The sequence below is a fragment of the Leucoraja erinacea genome, chromosome 9 (genome assembly GCF_028641065.1).
Source record: "Leucoraja erinacea ecotype New England chromosome 9, Leri_hhj_1, whole genome shotgun sequence".
Taxonomy (NCBI): domain Eukaryota; kingdom Metazoa; phylum Chordata; class Chondrichthyes; order Rajiformes; family Rajidae; genus Leucoraja; species Leucoraja erinaceus.
In genome coordinates this window covers 10,331,987-10,358,594 of record NC_073385.1, presented here as the reverse complement: position 1 = coordinate 10,358,594, position 26,608 = coordinate 10,331,987, and the positions used below count along the sequence as shown (strand labels likewise).

The 26,608-nt window shown below is 47.2% G+C and overlaps 1 protein-coding gene across 1 annotated transcript in view; it reads right to left on the bottom strand.

Moving 5' to 3' along the window:
* Window positions 1-26,608, bottom strand: part of LOC129700582 (cation channel sperm-associated auxiliary subunit beta-like) — a 127,296-nt gene that overhangs the window by 28,051 nt on the left and 72,637 nt on the right. The window contains exons 9-10 of the mRNA XM_055641199.1: window positions 17,005-17,120; window positions 495-539 (exon numbers count right to left, since the gene is read on the bottom strand). Of these exons, the coding sequence (XP_055497174.1) occupies window positions 495-539; window positions 17,005-17,120 (161 nt within the window). The remainder of the gene's footprint in view (window positions 1-494; window positions 540-17,004; window positions 17,121-26,608) is intronic.

Genomic DNA, 26,608 nt, shown 5'->3' with positions numbered 1-26,608 from the left:
AAAACATTAAAGCTCGTGAGAATAAAAAGATGTTGGCAAATTGGATCCAAATTTGACATGGTAGAAAGAGGCCAAAGCTGATGGTAAAGGGTCCTGAGCCTATTTGGTGTCAAATTCCTTGTTGTTCCTTCAGAGTAGCAGAGGCTTTTTTTTGAAAGGTTTTTGACTAGTTTTATGCTTACCTATCTTGTGGTAAAGACGGGCTGTTCACTTGATCTATGCCCTGTGATTTCATAAAACTCTATTAAGTTTACCCTTCAACATCTTACCAACCAGGGGAAAAAAAAACCCCAGCTTCTCATTATAATTCAAACATTCCTAACCTGTTAACATCCTAGTATTTTTGTTAAACCTTAGGCATAAAAGGAAGCAGGGCAGTGAACATACACCAATCATGCTTCAAAACAACACAAGAAACGTACAATTTACTATAAATTAAGGCAAAAAAACTTTTTATTCCCAATTACAAGATCCAATGAAAAATGTTCCCTTACCTCAGAAATAGCAAAACTTCTAAAAAAAGTAAGCTGTCTTCCACGCTAGGAGAAACAGTATAGAATTTTAGATCTTATCCTGCGATAATTGCAAAATCTTGATTAACAAGCAGTTTACAAAATGAGTGGGTCCAGACATTTATACCGTATTAACATATTTCAGAAAATATAAAATGTTTAGACAGCCAATATATCAATTTTTAATAAGGTATATAGATATATGGAATGCTCAGAATACTGAATCTTCAAGAATAGAGTATCTAGAAGAGTATAGGATAGAACAGGGTAGAAAGGACAAAAGAACAAAAGAAGGAAATTAAAAACAGAATTCTGGAAATGCTCAGTGGGTCAAACAGCATCTGTGCAATGGGAAACAGAATAATCATGTCAAGTCAATGGTCGTTCAACAAAATTGAAAAGGGTTAGAAATCAAATGAGTATACAATCACAGAGGAGGTCTTGTACCAGTGCATTTTTGATTCATGGATCACAAACAGTAAGCATCTGAAAAATACTGGAGAAATACTGCCATACAGTTTCTGAATAAGCTTCAAACCCAGTGGCAGCTTAAGTGGAATCAGTGTAAGAACCATACTCTGCAAGTATCCTTATCATTGAGGCCTTAACTATACTCTGTTGTTCCTATTTGAAGGCAACATCATTCAAATGGCTGAGACCAGCCTGAGGAAACACAAAATCTTTCAAACTCCATATCAAGAGATTACTAGGTAGACAAGGGTACGGGTTGCACCTAAATTGGAGGGGGACCAACATCCGAGCGGGAAAGTTTGCTAATGCAACATGGGAAGGTTTAAACAAGATTGGCAGGGGGGTGGAATCTCGTGCAGGACAGAGGCACAGGAGAGGCTAGAAGTTGTTAAGGAGGGTGGTGTGGGAAAGGTTAATGGACAGGATAGGCAAAAAGCCAGAGAACTAGAAAGGAGGGTTGGTTTAAACTGCACGCATTTTAATGCAAGGGGCTTGACGGGTAAGGCAGATGAGCTTAGGGCGTGGATAGGTACAAACGACTGGGAAAGTTGTAGTCATGACCTGGTTAAGGGAGGAGGGGCAGGGCTGGCAGCTCAATGTTCCGAGGTACAGGAGCTTCAGAAGAGACAGGGGAGAGGAAAAAAGAGAAGGGGGATTGCATTGTGGTTAAGGAGGATGGCCCGGCTGTGTTCAGAGGTGACATTGCGGACGGTTCGTCTAGTGAGGCTATATGGGTGGAGCTGAGGAACAAGAAAGGGATGATCACTGTGGTGTATGTAAATAGAAATGGTATTACCTGCCTCCAAGTTAAAGGGGGAGGAGTGTTAGGTATGTGATATAATTAGCATATGTGATGTCTTGTGCAAGGACGCATGCGCAGGGGAGACTCAAGGTGGCGTCCTGGAATAAAGAAGCTTGTTAATTAACTCCCGTGTCCGAGTGTTATTTTACGTCTGTTCCAAGCACCCAAATACACAACAATTGGCGACGAGGATAAAAGAAAAAAAAAGAAAAGAAGGACCGCCAAGAAAGAAAAAAAGTAAAAAGAGGTTGTATTTGGAGACAAAGTGGAACAGCACCAAGCAAAAAAGATATGGCGCCAAATGGTTTTGAATTGGCGCCAAAGAATAAAAAGGTCGGAACGGGAAGCAAGAGCGCAGGGAAGACAAGCGGGGCAGTAACGGTCACCGAGCACAGCTGGAAGCTAAGAGCGACAGTGTTAACTTACCTGGAACATTTTCCAGGGCTGTGCAGCCCACAGCCGCCTGGAAAACAGGACAGGTCTGGAGACGCCACCGACGAATGAGGACCATTTAGCCCACGGCCAGCCCCAGTAGCAGCCACAGGCGTCGGGTGAGGGCCTAGTACTGTGTAGGCCACGGATAGGTCCGGAGAAGCCACCGACGAAAGCCGAGTCTTCAGCTCGGCCGGGAGCAGAATCAGCCCGGTTGGGGGAGAAAGCGGAGAAAGCCCAGTCGCGCGAGAGATGGGCGAGAGCGGAGAAAGCCCGGTCGCTAGAGAAAGCCAGCCGAGATAGAAGCGGGTCAGCGCGAGAGAAGCTGGACACGGCGCTAAGCCAGCTCCCGCCAGCGGTGCACAGTCCCGACGCGTGGAGCAGCGGGGACCAGCAGCAGAAACGGGCGGAGCAGCAGCCAGGCTGTGAGCCAGTGACTCGCCTTCCGCAGGGTGTCCACGGGAGCCAGCGACAAGCCGAGCAGCGGGTTCAGTAGCACCCGGGACGGCTGTGGAGCCAGCGGGCAGGCAAATCGGCGGAGCAGCAGTAGACTTGGCAGTCAAGTCAGCGAGCCAGCAGCAGCAGCAGCGGAGGTCCGGAGTGGCCAGCAGCAACGGTAACCAAAGATACTAGAGAAGCTCTGGTATCCTCGGGAGAATCTCTAGAGAATCCTCTGGAACCTTGAAAAGTAACGGTGGGGACAGCCTGAGAGGTCGAGGAGGCGCCGGAGTCCATAGGCCGACAAGCTGGACCAGCGAATTCCTTCACAATAAAAGCGGGACTGTTTGAATGTTATGCATTGGTCACTGTTATTAATAGTAAATCTGTGTGCATAGCAGGAATATGGTTTAAAAGGTTCTAGTTGGCTATTAAACTGAAATGTTGGTTATTAGTATAAATCTATTATTATAAGAATTAGTAATAGTCAGTGAGCTGGATAATTTCTTAGAATGTAAAATTATTAAGTCCAAGGAAAAAAACACAGTGAGAGAACAGAATATAGTGCACCTGAATAGCAACAGGTAGCATGGCTTTTCAAATCGTAAGAAAATTGCCCCAGTTAGATGCTGGGTGTAATTTTGAGAAATGGACTGAAGTCTTGGAGGCTTCGTTCATTTCCAATGATATCACTGCTGAGAGCATGGTTCATATTAGGTTTAGGAAGAGAGGGTTATCACACCTTACGTACGTTACTGCGGCCAGCAAAGCCCACGGATTAAACGTACGAGGGGTGTTAGGAGGCATTAATGGCTAATTTCTCGTCAAAACCTCCAAGGTCATCCAGAGGCAAGGAGTCTGAACTAAAGAGGGCAGGGATTCCCTCAAAGGACAAACGGCAAGTGCAAAGTGACAAAAGTCAAGTGCATAGGGACAAAGGTCAAGTGCAAAAGGACAAAGGTCAAGTGAAAAAGGACAAAGGTCAAGTGCAAAGGGACAAAATTCAAATGCAAAGTAACAGAAGTCAAATGCAAAGGGACATTGCCATCCAGAGGGCAACACTAACTATTCAAGCTGCATTCCTGAGGGGACCAATATCCTGGCGGGGAGATTTGCAAAGGCTACTGCGGAGACCTTAAACTAGAACGGTTGGGGGGAGGGACTCAAATAGAGAAAGCTAGTGGACAGTGTGTGAGGCAGGAGGCAGAGAAAGTAAGCACTCAGACCCAACATGTAGGGGGGAAAGAAGAAAACAATAATAAACAGAGAATAAGAGGTGGTGGGGTTCTTAAATGTGTGAGCAGAGAGACAGAGGGGTGTAAAATGGGGGTAGAAGCAATAGGTAGCAAGGTGAAAAGTAAAAGTGGCAGGCAGACAAATCCAGGGCAAAAATCAAAAAGGGCCACTTTTCAACATAATTGTGTAAGGGGTAAGAGTGTTGTAAAAACAAGCCTGAAGGCTTTGTGTCTCAATGCAAGGAGCATTCGTAATAAGGTGGATGAGTTGAATGTGCAGATAGCTATTAATGATTATGATATAGTTGGGATCACGGAGACATGGCTCCAGGATGACCAAGGCTGGGAGCTGAACATCCAGGGATATTCAATATTCAGGAGGGATAGACAGAAAGGAAAAGGAGGTGGGGTAGCGTTGCTGGTTAGAGAGGAGATTAACGCAATGGAAAGGAAGGACATTAGCTTGGAGGATGTGGAATCGATATGGGTAGAGCTGCAAAACACTAAGGGGCAGAAAACGCTAGTGGGTGTTGTGTACAGGCCACCTAACAGTAGTAGTGAAGTTGGGGATGGCATCAAACAGGAAATTAGAAATGCGTGCAACAAAGGTAAAACAGTTATAATGGGTGACTTCAATCTACATATAGATTGGGTGAATCAAATTGGCAGGGGTGCTGAGGAAGAGGATTTCTTGGAATGTATGCAGGATAGTTTTCTAAACCAACATGTAGAGGAACCAACAAGAGAGCAGGATATTCTAGACTGGGTACTGAGTAATGAGGAAGGGTTAGTTAGCAGTCTTGTTGTGCGTGGCCCCTTGTGCAAGAGCGACCATAATATGGTTGAGTTCTTCATTAGGATGGAGTGTAACATTGTTAATTCAGAAACAATGGTTCTGAACTTAAAGAAAGGTAACTTTGAGGGTATGAGACGTGAATTGGCCAACATTGACTGGCAATTAATTCTTAAAGGGTTGACGGTGGATATGCAATGGAAGGCATTTAAAGACTGCATGGATGAACTACAACAATTGATCATCCCAGTTTGGCAAAAGAATAAATCAGGGATGGTAGTACATCCGTGGATAACAAGGGAAATCAGGGATAGTATCAAAGCAAAAGATGAAGCGTACAAATTAGCCAGAAAAAGCAGCCTAACAGAGGACTGGGAGAAATTCAGAGATCAGCAGCGTAGAACAAAGGGCTTAATTAGGAAAGGGAAAATAGATTATGAAAGAATACTGGCAGGGAACATAAAAACTGACTGCAAATGTTTTTATAGATATGTGAAGAGAAAGAGATTAGTAAAAACAAATGTAGGTCCCTTGCAGTCAGAAACAGGTGAATTGATCATGGGGAACAAGGACATGGCGGACCAATTGAATAACTACTTTGGTTCCGTCTTCACCAAGGAAGACATAAATAATCTGCCGGAAATGGCAGGGGATGGGGGTCAAATGAGATGGAGGAACTGAGTGAAATCCAGGTTAGCCGGGAAGTGGTTAGGTAAATTGAATGGATTAAAGGCCGATAAATCCCCAGGGCCAGATAGGCTGCATCCCAGAGTACTTAAGGAAGTAACCAGAAATAGTGGATGCATTAGTGATAATTTTACAAAACTCTTTAGATTCTGGAGTAGTTCCTGAGGATTGGAGGGTAGCGAATGTAACCCCACGTTAAAATTGGACAGGCTAGATGCAGGAAGATTGTTCCCGATGTTGGGGAAGTCCAGAACAAGCGGTCACAGCTTAAGGATAGAGGGGAAATCCTTTAGGACCGAGATGAGAAAACCATTTTTCACGCAGAGAGTGGTGAATCTCTGGAACGCTCTGCCACAGAAGGTAGTAGAGGCCAGTTCATTGGCTATATTTAAGAGGGAGTTAGATGTGGCCCTTGTGGGTAGAGGGATCAGGGGGTATGGAGAGAAGGCAGGTACGGGATACTGAGTTGGATGATCAGCCATGATCATATTGAATGGCGGTGCAGGCTCGAATGGCCGAATGGCCTACTCCTGCACCTATTTTCTATGTTTCTATGTTTCTATACAGGGGTATGAAGGTACGGAGAGAGATCCAGAACAAACAGAAGGCAGCAACGGTAATACAAGCAGCATTTAGAATGCACAGAGTATACCGTCCATACAGGGCAAAGAGATTGGCAACTATACTAGTACAAACCATTATAGGGCACACCTTCAAATGGAAAATGATCGCAAAACGTACATGAAGGTACGCAGCAGCGTTGCCCTGCTTCAGGCTGCCTATCGAGGAATTGTTGTTCGAAAGCAATTGCAGTGCATGCACAAATCTGCCAAGGTCATACAGACTTATTATCAGATGCATAAACAACGTCAGTATTTCAAGAAACTACGCTGGTCTGCCTTTGCGGTACAGCAACGATACAGAGCTTGCCAGATAAGAGATGTCCACGTGAGACTTTATAATAGTTTGAGAAAAGCGGTGGTTTGTATTCAGCCCTTCTACCGCGGGATTAAAGCCAGAGAATTGGTTGAGAAAATCAAGGCAGCACACCATATTGTCACTCTTAATGATGTGCATTACAAAAACACATTTTGTGATGCAACAGGTGGCTGTAGTCACTCTGCAAGCTTCATTCCGTGGGTACCGATCAAGGGTACGCTACAGAGCTATGCAATAAGCAGTCATTTCGATCCAGAGATGGTACAAAGCATGCAAAATTGGGCATTCCCAGTTGGTACACTATCAGTCAATGAGGTTGTGCAACCATTAGCATTCAGGATGCCTACAAGGGTATGGTGTATAGGCAGTGGGTTAAGCAAAAGAGAGCTACTGTAAAAAGTCAGTCAGTACTCTGTATGAATTGGTATCGGAAAGACTTAAGACAAATAGATGCACAACAGAAAAGGCTTAACCAATACAAAAGGCTTAAACGATATAGGAAAGACTTTCTCCAACTGAATTATACAACTTGTAGTGCAGTCTCACTACCGTGCTTATAAAGCAAGAAAACTATACAGAGCACGAATCAAAGCCACTGTTGTATTGCAAAGACAATATAGATCTTACTTCTTGATGAAGAACCAGAGATGTGACTTAAGAAGACAAATACATGAACAACAGAAAAGGCTTAAACGATATAAAGAATGGTTAAATAAATGTGTGACAATGAGTAAAAAGCTGCTAATAGAAAACTCTAAAGAAGAGAGGCTTGTCGTTAGAGACAAAAGTATGCAGGACCGATTGCGATTAGGACACTTCACTATAGTCCAGCATGGAGCCTCCTTCACTGAGCAATGGACAAACCGTTATGCATTGCAGAATCTCATTAAACAACAAGAGCAGATAAATACGCAGCACCAGGAAATTGAGCGACAGAGGAAGCTGCTAGAAAAGGAAAACTTGCAGCCATGGGTCAGATCCCACCTACAAAGAGGAAAACAAAGCAAATACATGAACCAGAAAATGAAACGCAGAATATCAGGAAGCGGAAGAAATTTGCAAATTAGATTAGGACATTTAAAAAGGGAAGAAGCAGAGATACAGGCAGAGCCAGAGTGATTAGAAAGTGTTCGCAATTTACACATAAAGGAACGGAAAATTATAACACATAAAGGAAGGCGTAATGTATTTGGTTTAAGGAAGATGGGTGGAATGAGAAAATTATAATTGCTAAGTTTAGAGATGATTATTAGTTATGAAGATGTATTGTAGGATGATTGTAACAATACAGTTGTGCAAAAGTGTATTAAGCAATGATATGTTAGGTAAAGAGCATATACCGTGAAATTGAGTTAAAAGGGGAGCAGTGCGATGTATGTAATAGAAATGGTATTACCTGCCTCCAACTTAAAGGGGGAGGAGTGTGGTGTATGTAAATAGAAATGGTATTACCTGCCTCCAAGTTAAAGGGGGAGGAGTGTTAGGTATGTGAAATAAGTAGCATATGTGATGTCTTGTGCAAGGATGCATGCACAGGAGAGACTCAAGGTGGCGTCCTGGAATAAAGAAGCTTGTTAATTAACTCCCGTGTCCGAGTGTTATTTTAAGTCTGTTCCAAGCACCTAAATACACAACAGTCGCCTTGTTGGAGGCATGCTACAGACCCCCGAATAGTCAACGGGAATTAGAAGAGCAAATGTGCCGGAAGATTGCAGACAGCTGCAGGTCAAATAAGGTTGCTGTAGTAGGGGATTTCAACTTTCCCAATATAGACTGGGAAAATCAGAACATGAAGGGTTTAGATTGGGTGCAATTCCTCAAAAGTGTTCAGGAGAGTTTTCTTAAGCAGTATGTGGAGGCCCCCCACACGTGAGAGGGCAACGCTGGATCTAGTATTGGGAAATTGGAAAGGGCAAGTTAATGAAGTGTGGGTGGAGGAGCCTTTTGGGATAAGTGACCACAGTTCAATTAGGTTTAAGATAGTTATGGATCAGGACGGAGAGGGTCCACGTGTTAAAATGCTCAACTGGGGTAAGGCCAACTCTGAGGGTATGAGAGAAGGTCTCGCTCAAGTTGACTGGAGCAGGTTATTTGAGGGGAAAGGAACATCGGTCAAGTGGGATGTTCTTAAAAGTGTTCTGAAGAGAGCTCAGGATATGCACGTCCGTTAAGAGTGAAAGGCAAAGCTGGCAAACGTAAGGACGCTTGGCTGACGAGGGATATAGAGACATTGGTTCAGAATAAAAAGGACGCATGGGACAGGTATAGACAGCTGACATCAAGTGCATCCCTGGAGGAATTTCGGGAACTAAGGAGCAAACTAAAAAAGGAGATCAGAAGGGCAAAAAGGGGCCAAGAGATGGCTCTGGCAGGTAGCAAAAAGACAATCTCAAAGATTTTATAAATATATTAGGGGGAAAAAGGTAACTAGAGAGAGAGTGGGACCTCTGTGTAGAGCCACAGGACATGGGAAAGGTATTCAATGCGTATTTCTCCTCTGTATTTACTGAGGAGAAAGACAGTAGGACGGAAGAAATTGGACGCAGTCTCTAGAAGTGTCATGAGAGCAGTCAGGGTTACCGTCGAGGAAGTACTGAAGGTACTGTCGTCTTTGAAGGTAGACAAATCTCCAGGGCCTGATCAGATATATCCGAGGACATTGCGGGAAACTAGAGAGGAAATTGCCGAAGCCCTGGTTGAAATTTAAGAGTTGGGCTGAAATATAGGAGAGGTGCCAGAGAATTGGAGGGTGTTAAAATGCTCTAGACCCGTTGGTAGGCTGCGAGGACTTGTCGAAGATATTGTCCGGAGAAAAGCCGCCTCTCCGACCAGGTAGGGACCAGGAAGGTACACAAAAATGCTGGAGAAACTCAGCGGGTGCAGCAGCATCTATGGAGCGAAGGAAATAGGTGACGTTTCGGGCCGAAACCCCCTCAGCATCTGGAGCAGCGTTTCCTGAGGGGACCAGCCAGAACCAAGGCTTCGGCGGAGGCGCAGCGCTGGAGCGCTATCGCGGAGCGGATCGGGCGATGCCTTGCCTGGGTTGCCGCGCTGGAACTCCGGAATGCTGAGACACAGGTGAACATCGTGGAGCTGCGGGTCCGTGCAGCGGCCAGCCGCGGGCGGCGGCGCTGAACTTTAACATCGGGAGCCTGGGATCTTTCGCCAAGATCGGCAGTAGTGGAGCTCCATCCAGCGCGGCCTGTTGGCTTCGGAAGCCGCGGTCTCCAGTAAGGAAGCGGCCGTTCCAGGTGTCCCAAGCCGCTGAGAGGGTTCTCCCGACGCCGGAGCACCATCACTCGGCGAGAGGGCCTGAAACATCGGGCCGCCATAGCGCCGACTGCAGAGACCTCAATAGGCCCGACTATGGGTGAACAAGGGGATGGGGACTGGACTTTGTGTCTTCCCTCACAGTGAGAACCATTGTGGGGGGATGCTTTTATGTTTATTATTAAATTCTTTAATGTTGAGTCTTATCTTTATTTGTGTGCTGCATGGCAAGTCAAATTTCACTACACCAATTGGTGTATGTGATAATAAATGTCCTTTGTATCATTTGAAGGTCGAGTCGCAGGAAGATAAGGTAGTCAAAAAGGCTTTTGGCACTTTGGCCTTCATCAGTCAGAGTATTGAGTATAGAAGGTGAGAGGTCATGTTGCAGCTGTATAAGATGTTGGTGAGTGCATTTAGAATATTGTGTTCCGTTCTGGGCACCATGTTGTAGGAACAATATTGTCAAGCTTGAAAGGGTTCAGAAAAGATTTACGAATATGTTGCCAGTACTAGAGGGTGTGAGCTATCGGGATAGGTTGAGTAGACTGGGTCTCTATTCCATGGAGCGTAGGACGATGAGGGGAGATCTTATAGAGGTGTACAAAATCATGAGAGGAATAGATTCCTTAGAATAGAATAGGTACTCTTTTACCCAGAGTAGGGAAATCGAGGACCAGAGGACATAGGTTCAAGGTTTTTCACACAGAGAGTGGTGAATCTCTGGAACTCTCTGCCACAGAGGGTAGTTGAGGCCAGTTCATTGGCTATATTTAAGAGGGAGTTAGATGTGGCCCTTGTGGCTAAGGGGATCAGGGGGTATGGAGAGAAGGCAGGTACGGGATACTGAGTTGGATGATCAGCCATGATCATATTGAATGGCGGTGCAGGCTCGAAGGGCCGAATGGCCTACTCCTGCACCTAATTTCTATGTTTCTATGTTTCTAAGGTGAAGTGGAAAGGATTTAATAGGTACCGAGAGGTAACTTTTTCACACAGAGGGCGGTGGGTGTATGGAACAAGCTGCCAGAGGAGATAGTTAAGGCTGGGACTATCCCATTGTTTAAGAAACAGTTGGACAGGTACATGGATAGGACAGGTCTGGAGGGTTATGGACCAAGCGCAGGCAAGTGGACTAGGGTAGCTGGGACATTGTTGGCCGGTGTGGGTGAGGTGGGCTGAAGGGCCTGTTTCCACACTGTAATACTATATGTCTCTATGACATTAAAAAGTGTTAAATTATAATTTCAAAGCCTCTTTGAAAAAGCATAATATCCTCAACAAAAAAATTTCTAGCTCACAATTGCTCAACATGGAGAAGGAGCTTTGGAATGGTAATGAGAAACATAGGAAGTATACATATAAATGACTACCTCCCAAACCATTACCACACGTGCTGTTAAGCCACTCCTGCATTACCTGCGGCAGAGACTGCAAACCTCACAGTGGCTTCAAAGTCATCTCAGCACTACAAAACTAGAATTAAGCAAGTCATCCATGATTTCAAGGGATTGCCAAAAAAAAAGCAAGTATCAATGACATCTATATTACTAAAAGTCTGTTCTTGACTGGCTTTGGCGATCTGTGCTGCAATGTCTGAGAGAACGCCGCCACCTACGGCCGTCATTTTTGGCCACCTCGCTCAGAGCTCCCCTCCGCCGCATGTTGGCCGAGGATTTTCCCAGTCGATGAAAAATGACAGAGATATTAATGATTTTACAAAATTCCCCAATCTCTCTGCTGCCCCCGCTGGCGGCAGGGGGGATGGACTATAAAACTAGGAAGTGGTGTGCCTCAATTAGTCTGCAAGCTGGAGGAAGGCAGAGGGTCACGTTTCTCTGAGCTGTGAATGACACTGAACACATGTCCACACAACTGTGAGTAAGTACCCTTAATGTGGTTTGAAAATGAAAATATGGTTAAAGTAAAAAAAGCGCTGCCTGCAAATAGTTGTTTAGGGGCTTTGGGTTGAAATAAAAAGGCACTCTCTCTCCCCCCCCCCTCTCCTCTCCCCCCCCCCCCCCCCCTTCCTCCCCCCTCTCCCCCCCCCTCTCCTCTCCCCCTCTCCCCCCTCTCCTCTATCCCCCCCTCCTCCTCTCCCCCCCCTCTCCTCCCCCCCCCTCTCCTCTCCCCCCCCTTTCCTCCCCGCCCCCTCCCCCCCTCTCCTCTCCCCCTCTCCTCTCCCCCCTGTCCTCTTCCCCCCTCTCCTCTCCCCCCTCCTCTCCCCCCTCTCCTCCTCCTCCCTCCCTCTCCCTCCCCCTCTCCTCTCCCCCCTCTCCTCCTCCCCCTCCTCTCCTCTCCACTCCCCCTCTCTCTCTCCCCTCTTTTTCTCCCCCTCCATCCCCTCCCCCCCACTAAACCCCCCTTCCCTCCACACATCCCTACCCCCTTCCCTCCACCCCTCCCCCTCCCTGCTCCCCACCTCTCCCCCTCCCCTCACCCCTCTCTCAGCACACCCCTCACTCCCCCCTCTCCTCTCTCCCCCCCCCTCCTCTCCTCTCTCCTCTCCTCTCCCTCTCCTCTCCCCCCTCTCCTCTCCCCACCTCTCCTCTCCCCCCTCTCCTCTCCCCCCTCTCCTCTACCCCCCCTCTCCTCTCCCCCCTCTCTCCTCTCCCCCCCTCCCTCTCTATCTCCCCTCTTTTTCTCCCACTCCTCCCTCCATCCCCTCCCCCACCGTCCCTCCCCTAAACCCCCCTCGCCTCCACACACCCCTACCCCCCTTCCCTCCACCCTCCCCTCACCTCTCCACCTCCCCTCCCCTCTCCCCCCCTCCCCTCACCTCTCCCCACCTCTCACTCTCACCCTCTCTCTATCCTCCCCTCCACCCCCACATTTCCCCTCTCACCCACCCTCCCTCTTCTCCTCCTCGCCACCACCCTCTCTCCCTCTTGCCCCTCTCTCTGTGTCTCTGCCCCTTCTCTCTCTGCCCTCACTCTCTAACCCCCCCCCCCCCTCCCTAGGTGTGACTGCAAGTTGGGGGCTATGCGTCAGTAGATAGGGTGGTTATGGGGTAAAAGGAGCAAATGAATAACATTAATATAATATCAAGGGGGGTAATTAGCGTGAGTGCGAGGGGGGGATAGTTAGTTTGTGTGACGCTGTATGCCGCCCCCTCCCCACAACCGCACTTGGTCTAGTTTCTAATGGAATCAGTGACCTGTATTTAGGTTTAGTTTACTTTAGTTTAGTTTAGAAATACAGCTCGGAAACAAGCCCTTCGGCCAACCAAGTCCGCGCTGACCAGCGATTCCCGCACATTAACACTATCCTACAGACACGAGGGACAAACAAATAATAGCTCTAGAATGAAAAGAGAAATTGGTGGATCTATTCAGCAGGTCAGGCAACATCTGTAGACAGAGAATAACGATGAATTGGCAGAATAATTCATTATATTGTGGAAAAGCTCATTTTTGTTATCATTTCACAAACTTAAAGCCGTGTCTCACGGTGCGAGCTGGCCCACGGGGTACCCCGAGTGAAAGACTTATGGTTGTGTACGAGATTCCAAGTGTATGATCAAGAGTTTAACTGAGCTCCCACGGGTATGACGTTTGCCATTTACTTGTCATTTCTGCGATAACTTTTAAGGGGGTAACTTTTAAATCTCTCCCTGCACGGGAGACCCGACCTTTTCTTGTCAGGTCTCCGTTGTCGTTGTTCTAACATCAAGACCCAGTGTGCGACCTTGCAACACCCGGCGTGGCTTTAATGGCCGCGGGACAATCGCCATCGCCAGCCGGGGGCTTTGACTTTGACTTTGACATCAGAGGGGGGAGAGTGCAGTGGAGAGATAAGTTTTTTTGGCCTTCCATCATAGCAATGTGATGGATGTTTATGTAAAATGTAAATTATGTTGTGTCTGGGGTCTATTTGTTTGTAATGTATGGCTGCAGAAACGGCATTTCGTTTGGACCTCAAGGGGTCCAAATGACAATTAAATTGACTCTTGACTTTTGACTCTCTTGACTCTCTGTGTGAAAAATGTTTTTCTCATCTCGGTCCTAAAAGATTTCCCCCTTATCCTTAAACTGTGACACCTTGTTCTGGACTTCCCCAACATCGGGAACTATCTTCCTGCATCTAGCCTGTCCAACCCTTTAAGAATTTTGTAAGTATCTATAAGATCCCCCCTCAATCTTCTAAATTATAGCAAGTACAAGCCAAGTCTATCCAGTCTTTCTTCATATGAAAGTCCTGACATCCCAGGAATCAGTCTGGTGAACCTTCTCTGTACTCCCACTATGGCAAGAATGTCTTTCCTCAGATTAGGAGACCAAAACTGTACGCAATACTCCAGGTGTGGTCTCACCAAGACCCTGTACAACTGCAGTAGAACCTCCCTGCTCCTATACTCAAATCCTTTTGCTATGAATGCTAACATACCATTCGCTTTCTTCACTGCCTGCTGCACCTACATGCCTACTTTCAATGACTTTTTTTGTGTGCCTACTTTCAATGACTGGTGTGCCATGGCACCCAGGTCTCGTTGCATCTCCCCTTTTCGTAATTGGCGACCATTCAGATAATAGTCTACTTTCCTGTTTTTGCCACCAAAGTGGATAACCTCACATTTATCCATATTATACTGTATCTGCAATGCATTTTCCCCCTCACCCAGCCTATCCAAGTCACCTTGCAGCCTCCTAGCATCCTCCTCACAGGTAGCACTGCCGCCCAGCTTCGTGTCATTTGCAAACTTGGAGATGTTGCATTCAATTCCCTCATCCAAATCATTTTCTATAAGATTCGTCAGACATGATTTACCTTTCATAAATCCATGCTGAATTTGTCCAATGATTTCACCACTTTCCAAATGTGCTGCTATCCCATCTTTAATAACTGACTCTAGTAGTTTCCCCACTACCGATGTTAGACTAACTGGCCTGTAATTCCCCGGTTTCTCTTTCCCTCCCTTTTTAAAAAGTGGGGCTACATTAGCTACCCTCCAATCCTCAGGAACTACTCCAGAATCTAAAGAGTTTTGAAAAATTATCACTAATGCATCCACTATTTCTGCAGCTACTTCCTTAAGTACTCTGGGATAGAGCCTATCTGGCACTGGGGATTTATCGGCCTTTAATCCATTCATTTTACCTAACACCACTTCCCGGCTAACCTGGATTTCACTCAGTTCCTCCATCTCATTTGACCCCCGGTCCCCTGCTATTTCCGGCAGATTATTTATGTCTTCCTTAGTGAAGATAGAACCAAAGTAGTTATTCAATTGGTCTGCCATGTTTTTGTTCCCCATGATCAATTCACCTGTTTCTGACTGCAAGGGACCTACACTAGTTTTAACTAATCTTTTTCTCTTCACATATCTATAAAAACTTTTGCAGTCAGTTATAATGTTCCCTGCCAGTTTTCTTTCGTAATCTATTTTCCCTTTCCTAATTAAGCCCTTTGTCCTCCTCTGCTGGACTCTGAATTTCTCCCAGTCCTCTGGTAGGCTGCTTTTTCTGGCTAATTTGTATGCTTCATCTTTTGCTTTGATACTATCCCTGATTTCCCTTGTTATCCACGGATGCACTACCTTCCCTGATTTATTCTTTTGCCAAACTGGGATGAACAATTGTTGTAGTTCATCCATGCAGTCTTTAAATGCCTTCCATTGCATATCCACCGAAAACCCTTTAAGAATCAATTGCCAGTCTATCTTGGCCAATCATCACGCATCATGTAGTTAGAAGACCAGCAGGCGAAGGTTTGCTATATTTTAATTGAATTTACTGCCAGTCTACACACTGCGGGGAGACGGGAGATGAAATCTTTGAATGTGGACGGATGTCTCCGCGCCTGCTCATTCTAAGCGGAATATATTTTTAATTGCCTTTCAAGCCGGGCTTTGGTTTTATTCCTTATTTTTGTTTATTCACACACACTTTTCGTGTGTGAGTGCGGAGAAGTCCATGCTGTTCTTTCACGTCAGTTGCGCATCAGATTGTTGGGAGACGGAGCTCAGGGTTCGCCTCCTGAGCTGCTTTGGTGCCCAGGCGTGTTGAGGTGGAGGGAGGGTTGGGGGGGGGGGGGGGGGGGTGGATGCTCGGGCGTCATTAATCTGTCTGGGGTGACAAGGCTCTTAGGTTAGGTTGGGATCATTCTCTGCTGGATGATCTTAGTGTGGGAGACAAGTGTAGGAGAGGTGTACTGACTGTCTCCAAAGCTGCTGTGTCTCCCTATCTCTGGGATAGCAGGGGGTGATTAAACAGCACAATACCCCCCACCCCCTCCACGCCAACACGAAGGGCAATGATCCCAAGGCTTTAGCGTCAGAAACAGCGGGCAGGGCGACAATCACCCGCCATAAAGCGAGAGAGATCATGCACTATTGTAGGTCTCCTTTGCATGTCGGTGTTTCTGTCTTTCTCCATCTCATTGTTGGCCCTGTCTGTCGCCACCCCCACCCCCACCGCTTCCCGGCCATGTGTCTGACCCCTTCCCTCCCCTCACCAGCTCCCCGCCCATTGCATCAAGCGCGGGAGCTTTGCATTGTCTTCACGTCGGCGATGCCAGCAGGTCCCTGGGGCGGATGCTTGGGTGAAATCATTGGACAAAGTCAGCATGGACCGGTGGGGGTGGGATGGGAGTCAGCGGGCATGCCGACTCTGCCACACCATGGGCCGCTGCCAACCAAGCCAGCCGTCCATTATGGGCAATCACTACCGAAGTGTCTGCCCACACATTCAGTACACTTGTCTCCCGTACTAAGTCACCCCCAACCCCCCCACCCCCCTCCCCTCCCTCTTCCCCCCACCCCCACCTTTCCCTCCCAACTCCAATCCCGTCCCAACCCCCTGGGAAACTGAAGGGAGCGACAATCAACTGCCACGGATACAAATAATGTCACTCAAGAAAGGGCAGGTGCTGGTTGACAAAAAGTGAACACACGGTGCTGGAGTTACACAAAGACGTAGCAGAAATTTGGAAACGTCATCCCATCACCCATTCCTTCTCTGCAGAGATGCTGCCTGCCCGCTGAGTTAAAGAGTGCCCACGGTAGACTCACGAGTCACTAAGGTAAACTCACGGGCCACTACATTCTTACGAGTTTAAATGTTTCAATTTTTAATTTCAGCAGTATATTTTAATCGTGGAAAACTTTAAACATGTTTGAATTTTTTCAAGAGTTAACAAGTTTCACGGGAACCAGCCATTAGCGTCACGAGTCGCTAAGTTGCGTCCACGAGTTCCAACGTTCCCGCTACGTTAATTGTACGTGTTTACGAGTTAAATTTGTTTTAAACTCGGGGTACCTCGTGGGTCAACTCGCACCGTGAGACAGGGATTTTAGAAATGAGCAAATCCATTCGCACAAGTCTTAGGAAACCCTTGGCCTAGTTCTTCAGTATTCTTCAAAACATTATTTATAGATAACTCACAGAAATGCTGAGGACTTGGATTCCAATGCATGAATGTACATACCGGTAAATCCTTTCCTGGTTGGAACAGCATGTCTTCACTTATAAAAAGGCCACGGCTTGTCAATAGTACCAAATGTCGATTTGTCATGATAATATCCAGCAAAGAAATTTGACAAACTGAAGACAAAAACAATGTGTAGCAATTAATCAACTGAACAACTATGAAACAAGAATTGGTTTATGCATCAAATTAAGAAAATTCTATCAGGTGTCCTAATTTTGTTTTGAAACATTTTAAAAAGAAACTATTCACCCTCTAAAAAAATAGGGTTGAAGCAATTTTTCATCTCTCTCGGGATATCATGAGTCTTTTGATGGTCCAGGGTGCTGGAAAGAAAGGCCTTTAATATTTTTATGCAGAGATAGCCAGATTCTTGATAAGCAAGTGGGTAAAAAATTACTTGAGGCTCAGTTGAGCATATAATCAGAATAGTCGTGATTTTATTGAATGAGAGATTACGGTCAAGGGGCTTCCTAACTCCTGAATTATATGTTTGCGTGTATGTAGATACACATATACTTGGAATATAGTATACATAGTAGAAAGACAAAACAATATATTTTACACAATGAACAATCTGTATCTTTTCAAGTACATTTGTTTTAGCTTTAATAAATATCTGAATCATTCAATTTGGGGGATAGGTTCTTGACAATTTCTTGTATAATTATTGTGCATGTTCAATTTCAATGGTCACTGGACCAAGTGGGACCCGGGTTGAGGATGGAGGGGGGGGGGGGGCGGCCTGCGGCGTCACACACACTAACCAACCCCACCCCCCCCCCCACCCCCACCCCCACACACACACACACACACACACACACACACACACACACACACACACACACACACACACACACACACACACACACACACACACACACACACACACACACACACACACACACACACACACACACACACACACGCACACACACACACACACACTAACTACCCCCCGCACACAAGCACACTAACCACCCCCCTTGAAATTATATTAATATATTATTCATTGGCTCTTTTTCTCTTTTTACCCCATCCATGCCCTATCCACTGACGCATGGCCTCCAACTCGCAGGCGCGTCTAGAGAGGGAGTGGGGATAGAGAGTGAGAGCAGAGAGAGAGAGGAGGCAGAGACAGAGAAAGGGGGAGCAGAAAAAAAGAGAGAGGGGGGGGAGGGAAGGAGGGGGGGGGGGGAGGGGGAGAGAGAGGTGGTGGGCGAGGGGGGGAGAGGTTTAGGGGAAAGAGGGGTGGGGGAGAGAGGGGTGGAGAGAGAGAGGGGGGGAGAGGTGGGGAGAGAGAGGGGGGGAGAGAGGGTGGGGAAGAGAATGGGGGAAGAGGGGCAGAGAGGGGGGGAGGAGGAGGGAGAGAGAGTGGGAGAGAGAGGGGGTGGCCCAGGCTGAGGGGGAGAGAGAGGGGGGGGAGGCCCGAGCTTTGAGGGGGGAGAGGGGGGGGGGGGGAGGCCCGGGCTGTGGGGGAGAGCGGGGAGGAGAGAGACACGAGCCGAGGTGTCGACCAAAGGAGCGCATGTTGGGCCAAAGCAGTCTGGGCGGGCTGCGGGCGGGCCTGGGATGGGCGTGCTTCGACCAAAGCTCTCGGCAGCTCTCGTGTGCCCTCGGGAAACCCGAGCCGAGGCGCGAGCATGCTTCAACCAAAGCTGTCGAGAGTTCAACTGGGCGACTTTCAGGTAATTTCAGGTAAGCCTATTTTTGACTCCAGGGGGTAAACCTCTACCAGAATATATAAGCGCGTTGTTTCTTCGAGCAGATGTGATAACACACAAACAAATAAATACACACACACATCCAAGGTCAGAGTTTTATAGGTGTAAGGATTCTGCTGGAAGTATTTCCTATTCAATGTGGAGCTTTAAATTGTGATTCAGTGAATTTTTAAATCTTTCCTCCAAAGTACCAAATAAATTATCTGAGTACCATAATTTGCCCCAATTGTGCTGTACACAGCAACAAATGATATTTTTTTCATTCACATATGCTGCCTTACCCATTGATTTATTTTTGCTCAAGGTTCCATATTCCAGTCTCTTGTGCCTGCCCTACGCACAGACAAGTTTCATACTTGTAACCTACTCCACAATGGATAATCAGTCCGGGTGCAGGTTCTCGACCCGAAACATGCACTGGAGAAGCAACAGGATCATCTGGGAAACAAGAGTTACCTGGACAGGACCTACAGGAAGATTGTTACACCGAAGATACCCAAAGAGAGAAGGTGGGTGATGATGGGGAAGGGAAGGTAGCGTGGAGTACATGAGACCCCGGGGGATGTACCTCTTGAAAACATGTTCATCCTCTTGGAAGCTGTTGGGATAGGAGACACTGTCATTATGAGTCAAAGTGTGGCGCTGAGGCAAAACTGAAGAGCCAGACGTCAGGCAGAGCCGTGGTCATCGGGGACTCCATCGTGAGGTACAGACAAGGGTTTCTGCGTCAACAGGCAGGATTCAAGGATGGTCTCTTTGCCTCCCTGGTGCCAGGATCCAGGACATCACGGAACAATTGCAGGGCATCCTCAAGGGTGAAGGTGAGCAGCCGGAAGTGATAGAGCATGTCGGCACAAATGACATCGGGAAGAAGAGGAACGGTATTCTGCAGCGTGAATTGAGAGAACTCGGAAGATGTAAAGCAGGACCTCGAGGGTGGTTATCTCCGGTTTGCTTCCAGTTCCTCGTGCTGGTGAGGGTAGGAACAGGAAGATAGGGGATCTGAATGTGAGACTGAGGAGCTGGCGCGGGAAGCAGGGATTTAGATTCTTAGACCACTGGGATCTGTTTTTGGGGAAGGGTGAATGGTACAAAAAGGACGGGTTGCACCTTAACAGGAAGGGGACCAGCATTCTGGCAGGCAGGTTTGTCATGACTACACGGGTGGGTTTAAACTAAATAGTGGGGTGGGAAGAGACCAACTGGAGATATAAGGATGGAGTTAAAGGGAAAAAGAGAATATAAGAAAAGTTAAGAAAGACACCAGAATTAACAGGGCAGAAAGCTCAGGAAGGGAAATAGGAATCAATGTGAAAGGTGAGGGGAGTAATGGATTAAAAGTATTATATATTAAAAGTATTATATGTACTAAGTATAAGAAATAAAGTAGATGAGCTTGAGGCTCAGTTAGAAATTGGCAAGTATGATGTTGGTGGAATTATAGAGACATGGCTGCAAGAGGACCAGGGCTGGGAACTGAATATTCAAGGGTATACGTCCTATCGAAAAAAACAGAGAGGTGAGCAGAGGGGGTGGGGTAGCTCTGTCAGTGAGGAATGAAATTCAGTCCATTGCAAGGGGTGGCATAGCATCAGGAGAAGTACAGTCAGTATGGATAGAACTGAGGAAGTAAGGGTAAAAAGACCCTAATGGGAGTAATCTACAGGCCAACAAACAGTATCCTGGATATAGGGTGCATGTTAAATCAAGAATAAAAACTGGCATGTCGCAAAGGTAATGCTATGGTTGTTATGGGAGATTTCAACATGCAGGTAGACTGGGAATCAGGTTGGTGCTGCACCCCATGAAGGAAGTTTGTGGAGTGCCTCCGTGATGGATTCTTAGAGCAACTTGTACTGGGGCCTACCAGGGAGAAGGCAATTCTGGATTTAGTGTTGTGTAATGAACTGGATTTGATAAGGGAACTTGAAGCAAAGGAGCCATTTGGAAGTAGTGACCATAATATCTAGAATTAGTTTTAATCTACAATTTGAGAGGGAGAATGAAAAATTGGAAGTAACAGTATTACAGTTGAACAAAGGGGACTATGGAGCCACGAGGGAGGAGCTGGCCAAAGTTGACTGGAAAATTACCCTAGCAGGGATGACAGTGGAACAATAATGGCAGGTATTTCTGGGAATAATACAGAAGGTGCAGGATCAGTTCATTCCACAGGGGAAGAAAGATTCCAAGGGGAGTAAGTGGCGAAGATGTCTGACAGGGAAAGTCAAGGACAGTATAAAAATAAAAGAGAAGTGTAACATAGCAAAGATGAGCGGGAGGCCAGAGGATTGGGAAACTTTTAAAGAGCAACAGAAGATAACTAAAAAGGCAATACGGAGGGGGGAGGGGGGAGATGAGGTGCGAAGGCAAGCTAGCCGAGAATATAAAAGAGGATACAAAAAGCTTCTTTAGGTATGTGAACAGGAAAAAATTAGTTAACATCAAAGTTAGACCCTTGAAGACTGAAAGGTGAATCTATTATGGGGTACAAGGAAATGGCAGACGAGTTGAACAGGTACATTGGATCCATCTTCACTTAGGAAGACACAAACAATCTCCCTGATATACTAGTGGCCAGAGGATCTCGGGTGACAGAGGAACTGAAGGAAATTCGCAATAGGCAGGAAATGGTGTTGGGTAGACTGATGTGACTGAAGGCTGATAAATCCCCAGGGCCTGGTTCTCTGCATCCCAGGGTACTACAGGAAGTGGCCTTTGGAAATGTGAACGCATTGGTGATCATCTGCATGATCACCTTTAACTAAGATGGCGCCTGCCTGTGGCGACATTTTGCCAGCAGTTCAACAGAAGAGAATTATTTATAACTTCACTCAACTCACCTGGATCAGAGGAATGGCAGAAATCGGCGCCATAATGGACAAGCTGCTAGTGCACTTGAATGCAGTAGCGATATCGCGATCTCCGCAGCTGCGGGAGCCCCCGACTGTAAATGACCCCTCGATCGCTGGAGAACACCAGACCCGATTGAGGATCACATATACTGTACCTGGAAACACCGGGAAGACCTCCGGAGCCGACGGGCAGGATCTTCCAGGAGCAATGGATCTGGAGCTGCCGACTGTGAGGGAATCCCCGATCGCAACAGAGCTGGAGCTGCTGTCTGCAAGGGAATCCCCATTCCAGAGCAGGTTCGCAGAAACAGCAGGTACAGTAAACACAGTACCTGGAAACAACAGAGAGGCCTCCATTGTGTCCAGAAACGTGGCCGTTGGGCAGGACTTCAGGTCAGACATGCGCAGGGGACTTCGACCTCCTCTCCCAACTATCCTACTGGCCAATGTACAGTCCATTGAAAACAAAGTGGAGGACTTAAGGGCAAGGCTGCTTTACCAAAGGGAGCTGAGGGAATGCTCTGTGTTCTGTTTCACAGAGACATGGCTCACCCCCAGCTCTCCAGACTCAGCAGTCCAGCCTGAAGGGTTCTCCATCCACCGTATGGACCGTACACTGGCATCTGGGAAAGGGAGAGGAGGGGGCATCTGTCTCATGGTCAACTGTGCGTGGTGCTCAGACGTGGCCGTCCTATCCAACTCCTGCTCTCCACACCTGAAACACCTGGCTGTGAAGTGCTGTCCTTTCTACCTATCGAGGGAATTCACCTCCATCATTCTGACCGCGGTCTACATCCCACCCCAGGTTGATGTCCATCTGGCACTGGGGGAGCTGCACGCCGTAGTCAACAAGTACCAGACGGCTTAGCCCAAGGCATTTAACACCATAGCTGGGAACTTCAACAAAGCCAACCTGAAGAAATCGCTCCCTATGTTCCACCAACATGTCTCCTGCAGCACCAGAGGATCAAACACCCTCGACCATTGCTACACGACCATCAAAAACACCTATCGCTCTATCCCTCGCCCTCACTTCGGTAAATCCGGCCAAACTGCGGTGCTGCTGCTTCCTGCCTACAGGCAGCAATTGAAGAGCGAACCTCTTGAGGCGAGGACTGTATAGAGCTGGTCGGGGGAGTGTGGTGGGGGGGGGGGGGGGGGGGGGGGGGGGGGGGAGTTTGAGGAGCAACACCAGGACTGTTTGTTGTCTGTAGACTGGGCAATATTCAGGGACCCGGCAACAAAGCGTCCCAACAAAAACCTTCCCGAGTGTTTCCTAACCAGAAGCCTTGGATGAACCATGAGATCCGCACTCTTCTGAAGTCCAGATCCCGGGCATTCAGGTCTGGAGATGCAGAGGTCTACAAGGAGTCCAGATTAGACCATGGTAAGGCCACCAAAAAGGCCAAAATGGACCTGCTCCAAGCTGGAGGATGAGACGGATGTTTGGCAACCGTGGCAGGGCTTGAATGCCATCACCTCCTACAAGGCAAAATCAGGAGGCAGCTCAATTGTCAGCAAAGTATCACTCCCCGATGAGCTCAATGCGTTTTATGCACGCTTTGATAGGGAGAATACTGTGCCTTCCCACGCCCCCCCATTTGCCGTGATGGTGTTTCAGTCAGTCACAGAGGCTGATGTCAAAAGATCCTTCAGGGGGGCGAACCCTCGGAAAGTGCCTGGACCTGAATGTATACCCGGCCGTGTTCTAAAACCCTGTGCAGACCAACTGGCTGGAGTTTTTACGGACATTTTCAACCTCTCACTTCTGAGGTCTGAGGTTTCCACCTGCTTTAAAAGGGCATCACTAATACCGGTGCCCAAGAAGAGCAAGGTGACGTGCCTCAATGACTATCGACCAGTGGCGCTAACAGGTCTGTGGTGATGAAGTGCTTTGAGAGGTTGATTATGGCGCATATCAACTCCTACCTCGATAAGAACGACCAACCGCAGTTCGCTTATCGCCACAACAGATCAACGGTGGAATTGATCTCATTGGCTCTCCACTCCGCTCTGGACCACTTGGACAACAGAAACACATATGTCAGGCTGTTATTCATTGACTACAGTTTAACACCAGCATCCCCTCCCAGCTGGTTAACAAGCTCTCAGATTTGGGTCTCTGCGCATCCCTCTGCAATTGGATCCTCGACTTCCTCATCCACAGACCATAGTCTGGCCGTATTGGTGGAAATGTGTCATCCTCTATAGCAATCAGCACAGGAGCACCTCAAGGCTGCGTGCTCAGCCCCCTGCTGTACCCCCTCTGTACTCATGACTGGACATAGCTGGACAAAGTGCGAACTCCATCATCAAGTTCGCCGACGACACCACTGTTGTGGGACAAATCACTGATGGTGATGTGTCAGAGTATAGAAGTGAGATCGACCGATTGACCAAATGGTGCCAGCACAATAACCTGGCTCTCAACACCAGCAAAACCAAGGAACTGATTGTGGACTTTGGGAGGGGTAGGATAGGGACCCACAATCCCGTTTATATCTACTGGCCGATGGTGGAAAGGGTCAAGAACTTCAAATTCCTGGGTATGCATATTTCCGAAGATCTTTCCTGGTCCCAGCACAATGATGCAATTATAAAGAAAGCACATCAGCACCTCTACTTCCTGAGAAGATTATGGAGAGTCGGTATGTCAAAAAGGACACTCTCAAACTTCTACAGGTGCACAGTAGAGAGCATACTGACTGGTTGCATCGTGGCTTGGTTCAGCAACTTGAGCGTCCAGGAGCAGAAAAGAATGCAGGAAGTTGTGACCACTGCCCAGTCCATCATCGGCTCTGACCCCACCATCGAAGGGATCTATCGCAGTCGCCTCCTCAAAAAGGCTGCCAACATCATCAAGGACCCGCACCATCCTGGCCACACACTCATCTCTCCGCTGCCATCAGGTGGAAGGTACAGGAGCCTGAAATCTGGTACATCCAGGTTTAGGAACAGCTTCTTCCCCACAGCCATCAGGCTATTAAACTCACCATCAAATAAACTCTGAGCTATAACAGCCTATTGCAATTTATCTGTTTATTTACAGTGGCTTGCAAAAGTATTCATACCCCTTGAACTTTTCCACATTTTGTCACGTTACAACCACAAACGTAAATGTATTTTATTGGGATTTTATGTGATAGACCAACACAAAGTGGCGCATAATTGTGAAGTGGAAGGAAAATGATACATGTTTTTCAAATATTTTTACAAATAAAAACTGAAAAATGTGGCGTGCAAAAGTATTCAGCCCCCTTTACTCTGATACCCCTAAATAAAATCCAGTGTAACCAATTGCCTTCAGAAGTCACCTAATTAGTAAATAGAGTCCACTTGTGTGTAATCTAATCTCAGTATAAATACAGCTGTTCTGTGAAGGCCTCAGAGGCTTGTTAGAGAACATTAGTGAACAAACAGCATCATGAAGCCCAAGGAACACACCAGGCAGGTCAGGGATAAAGTTGTGGAGAAGTTTAAAGCAGGGTTAGGTTATAAAAAAATATCCCAAGCTTTGAACATCTCACGGAGCACTGTTCAATCCATCAACCGAAAATGGAAAGAGTATGGCACAACTGCAAACCTACCAAGACATGGCTGTCCACCTAAACTGACAGGCCGGGCAAGGAGAGCATTGATCAGAGAAGCAGCCAAGAGGCCCATGGTAACTCTGGAGGAGCTGCAGAGATCCACAGCTCAGGTGGGAGAATCTGTCCACAGGACAACTATTAGTCGTGCACTCCACAAATTGGGCCTTTATGGAACAGTGGCAAGAAGAAAGCCATTGTTGAAAAAAGCCATAAGAAGTCCCGTTTGCAGTCTGCCACAAGCCATGTGGGGGACACAGCAAACATGTGGAGGAAGATGCTCTGGTCAGATGAGACCAAAATTGAAGTTTTTGGCCTAAATGCAAAACGCTATGTGTGGCGGAAAACTAACACTGCACATCACCCTGAACACACCATCCCCACTGTGAAACATGGTGGTGGCAGCATCATGCTGTGGGGATGCTTTTCTTCAGCAGGGACAGGGAAGCTGGTCAAAGTTGATGGGAAGATAGATGGAGCCAAATACAGGGCAATCTTGGAAGAAAACCGGTTAGAGTCTGCAAAAGACTTGAGACTGGGGCGTAGGTTCACCTTCCAGCAGGACAACGACCCTAAACATACAGCCAAAGCTACAATGGAATGGTTTAGATCAAAGCATATTCATGTGTTAGAATGGCCCTGTCAAAGTCCAGACCTAAATCCAATTGAGAATCTCTGACAAGACTTGAAAATTGCTATTCACAGACGCTCTCCATCCAATCTGACTGAGCTTGAGCTATTTTGCAAAGAAGCATGGGCAAAAATTTCAGTCTCTAGATGTGCAAAGCTGGTAGAGACATACCCCAAAAGACTTGCAGCTGTAATTGCAGTGAAAGGTGGTTCTACAAAGTATTGGCTCAGGGGGGCTGAATACTTTCGCACGCCACACTTTTCAGTTTTTTATTTGTAAAAAAACTTGAAAACCATGTCTCATTTTCCTTCCACTTCACAAGTATGCACCACTTTATGTTGGTCTATCACATAAAATCCCAATAAAAAACATTTACGTTTGTGGTTGTAACGTGACAAAATGTGGAAAGGTTCAAGGGGTATGAATACTTTTGCAAGCCACTGTATGTGTGTCTGCTATATAGGCACACTGAACTATTCTGTATCTATCCTTACATGCTTTATTTATTTATTTTTTTATATAAAGACCCGACTCGGCCCCGAAGCTGTGGCGGCGGCGGCAGCGGAGACCCGACTTGGCCCCGAAGCTGTAGCAGCGGCAGCAGCAGCGGAGGCCCGACTCGGCCCCGAAGCTGTAGCAGCGGCAGCAGCAGCGGAGGCCCGACTCGGCCCTGGAGCTGTGGCGGCGGCAGCAGCAGCGGAGACCCGACTCGGCCCCGAAGCTGTGGCAGAGGCAGCGACCACCCGCGGAGTTTGAACCGTCGCCTCGGAGCAGAGGGAGAACAAAGAGGGAAGAGACAGAGACTTT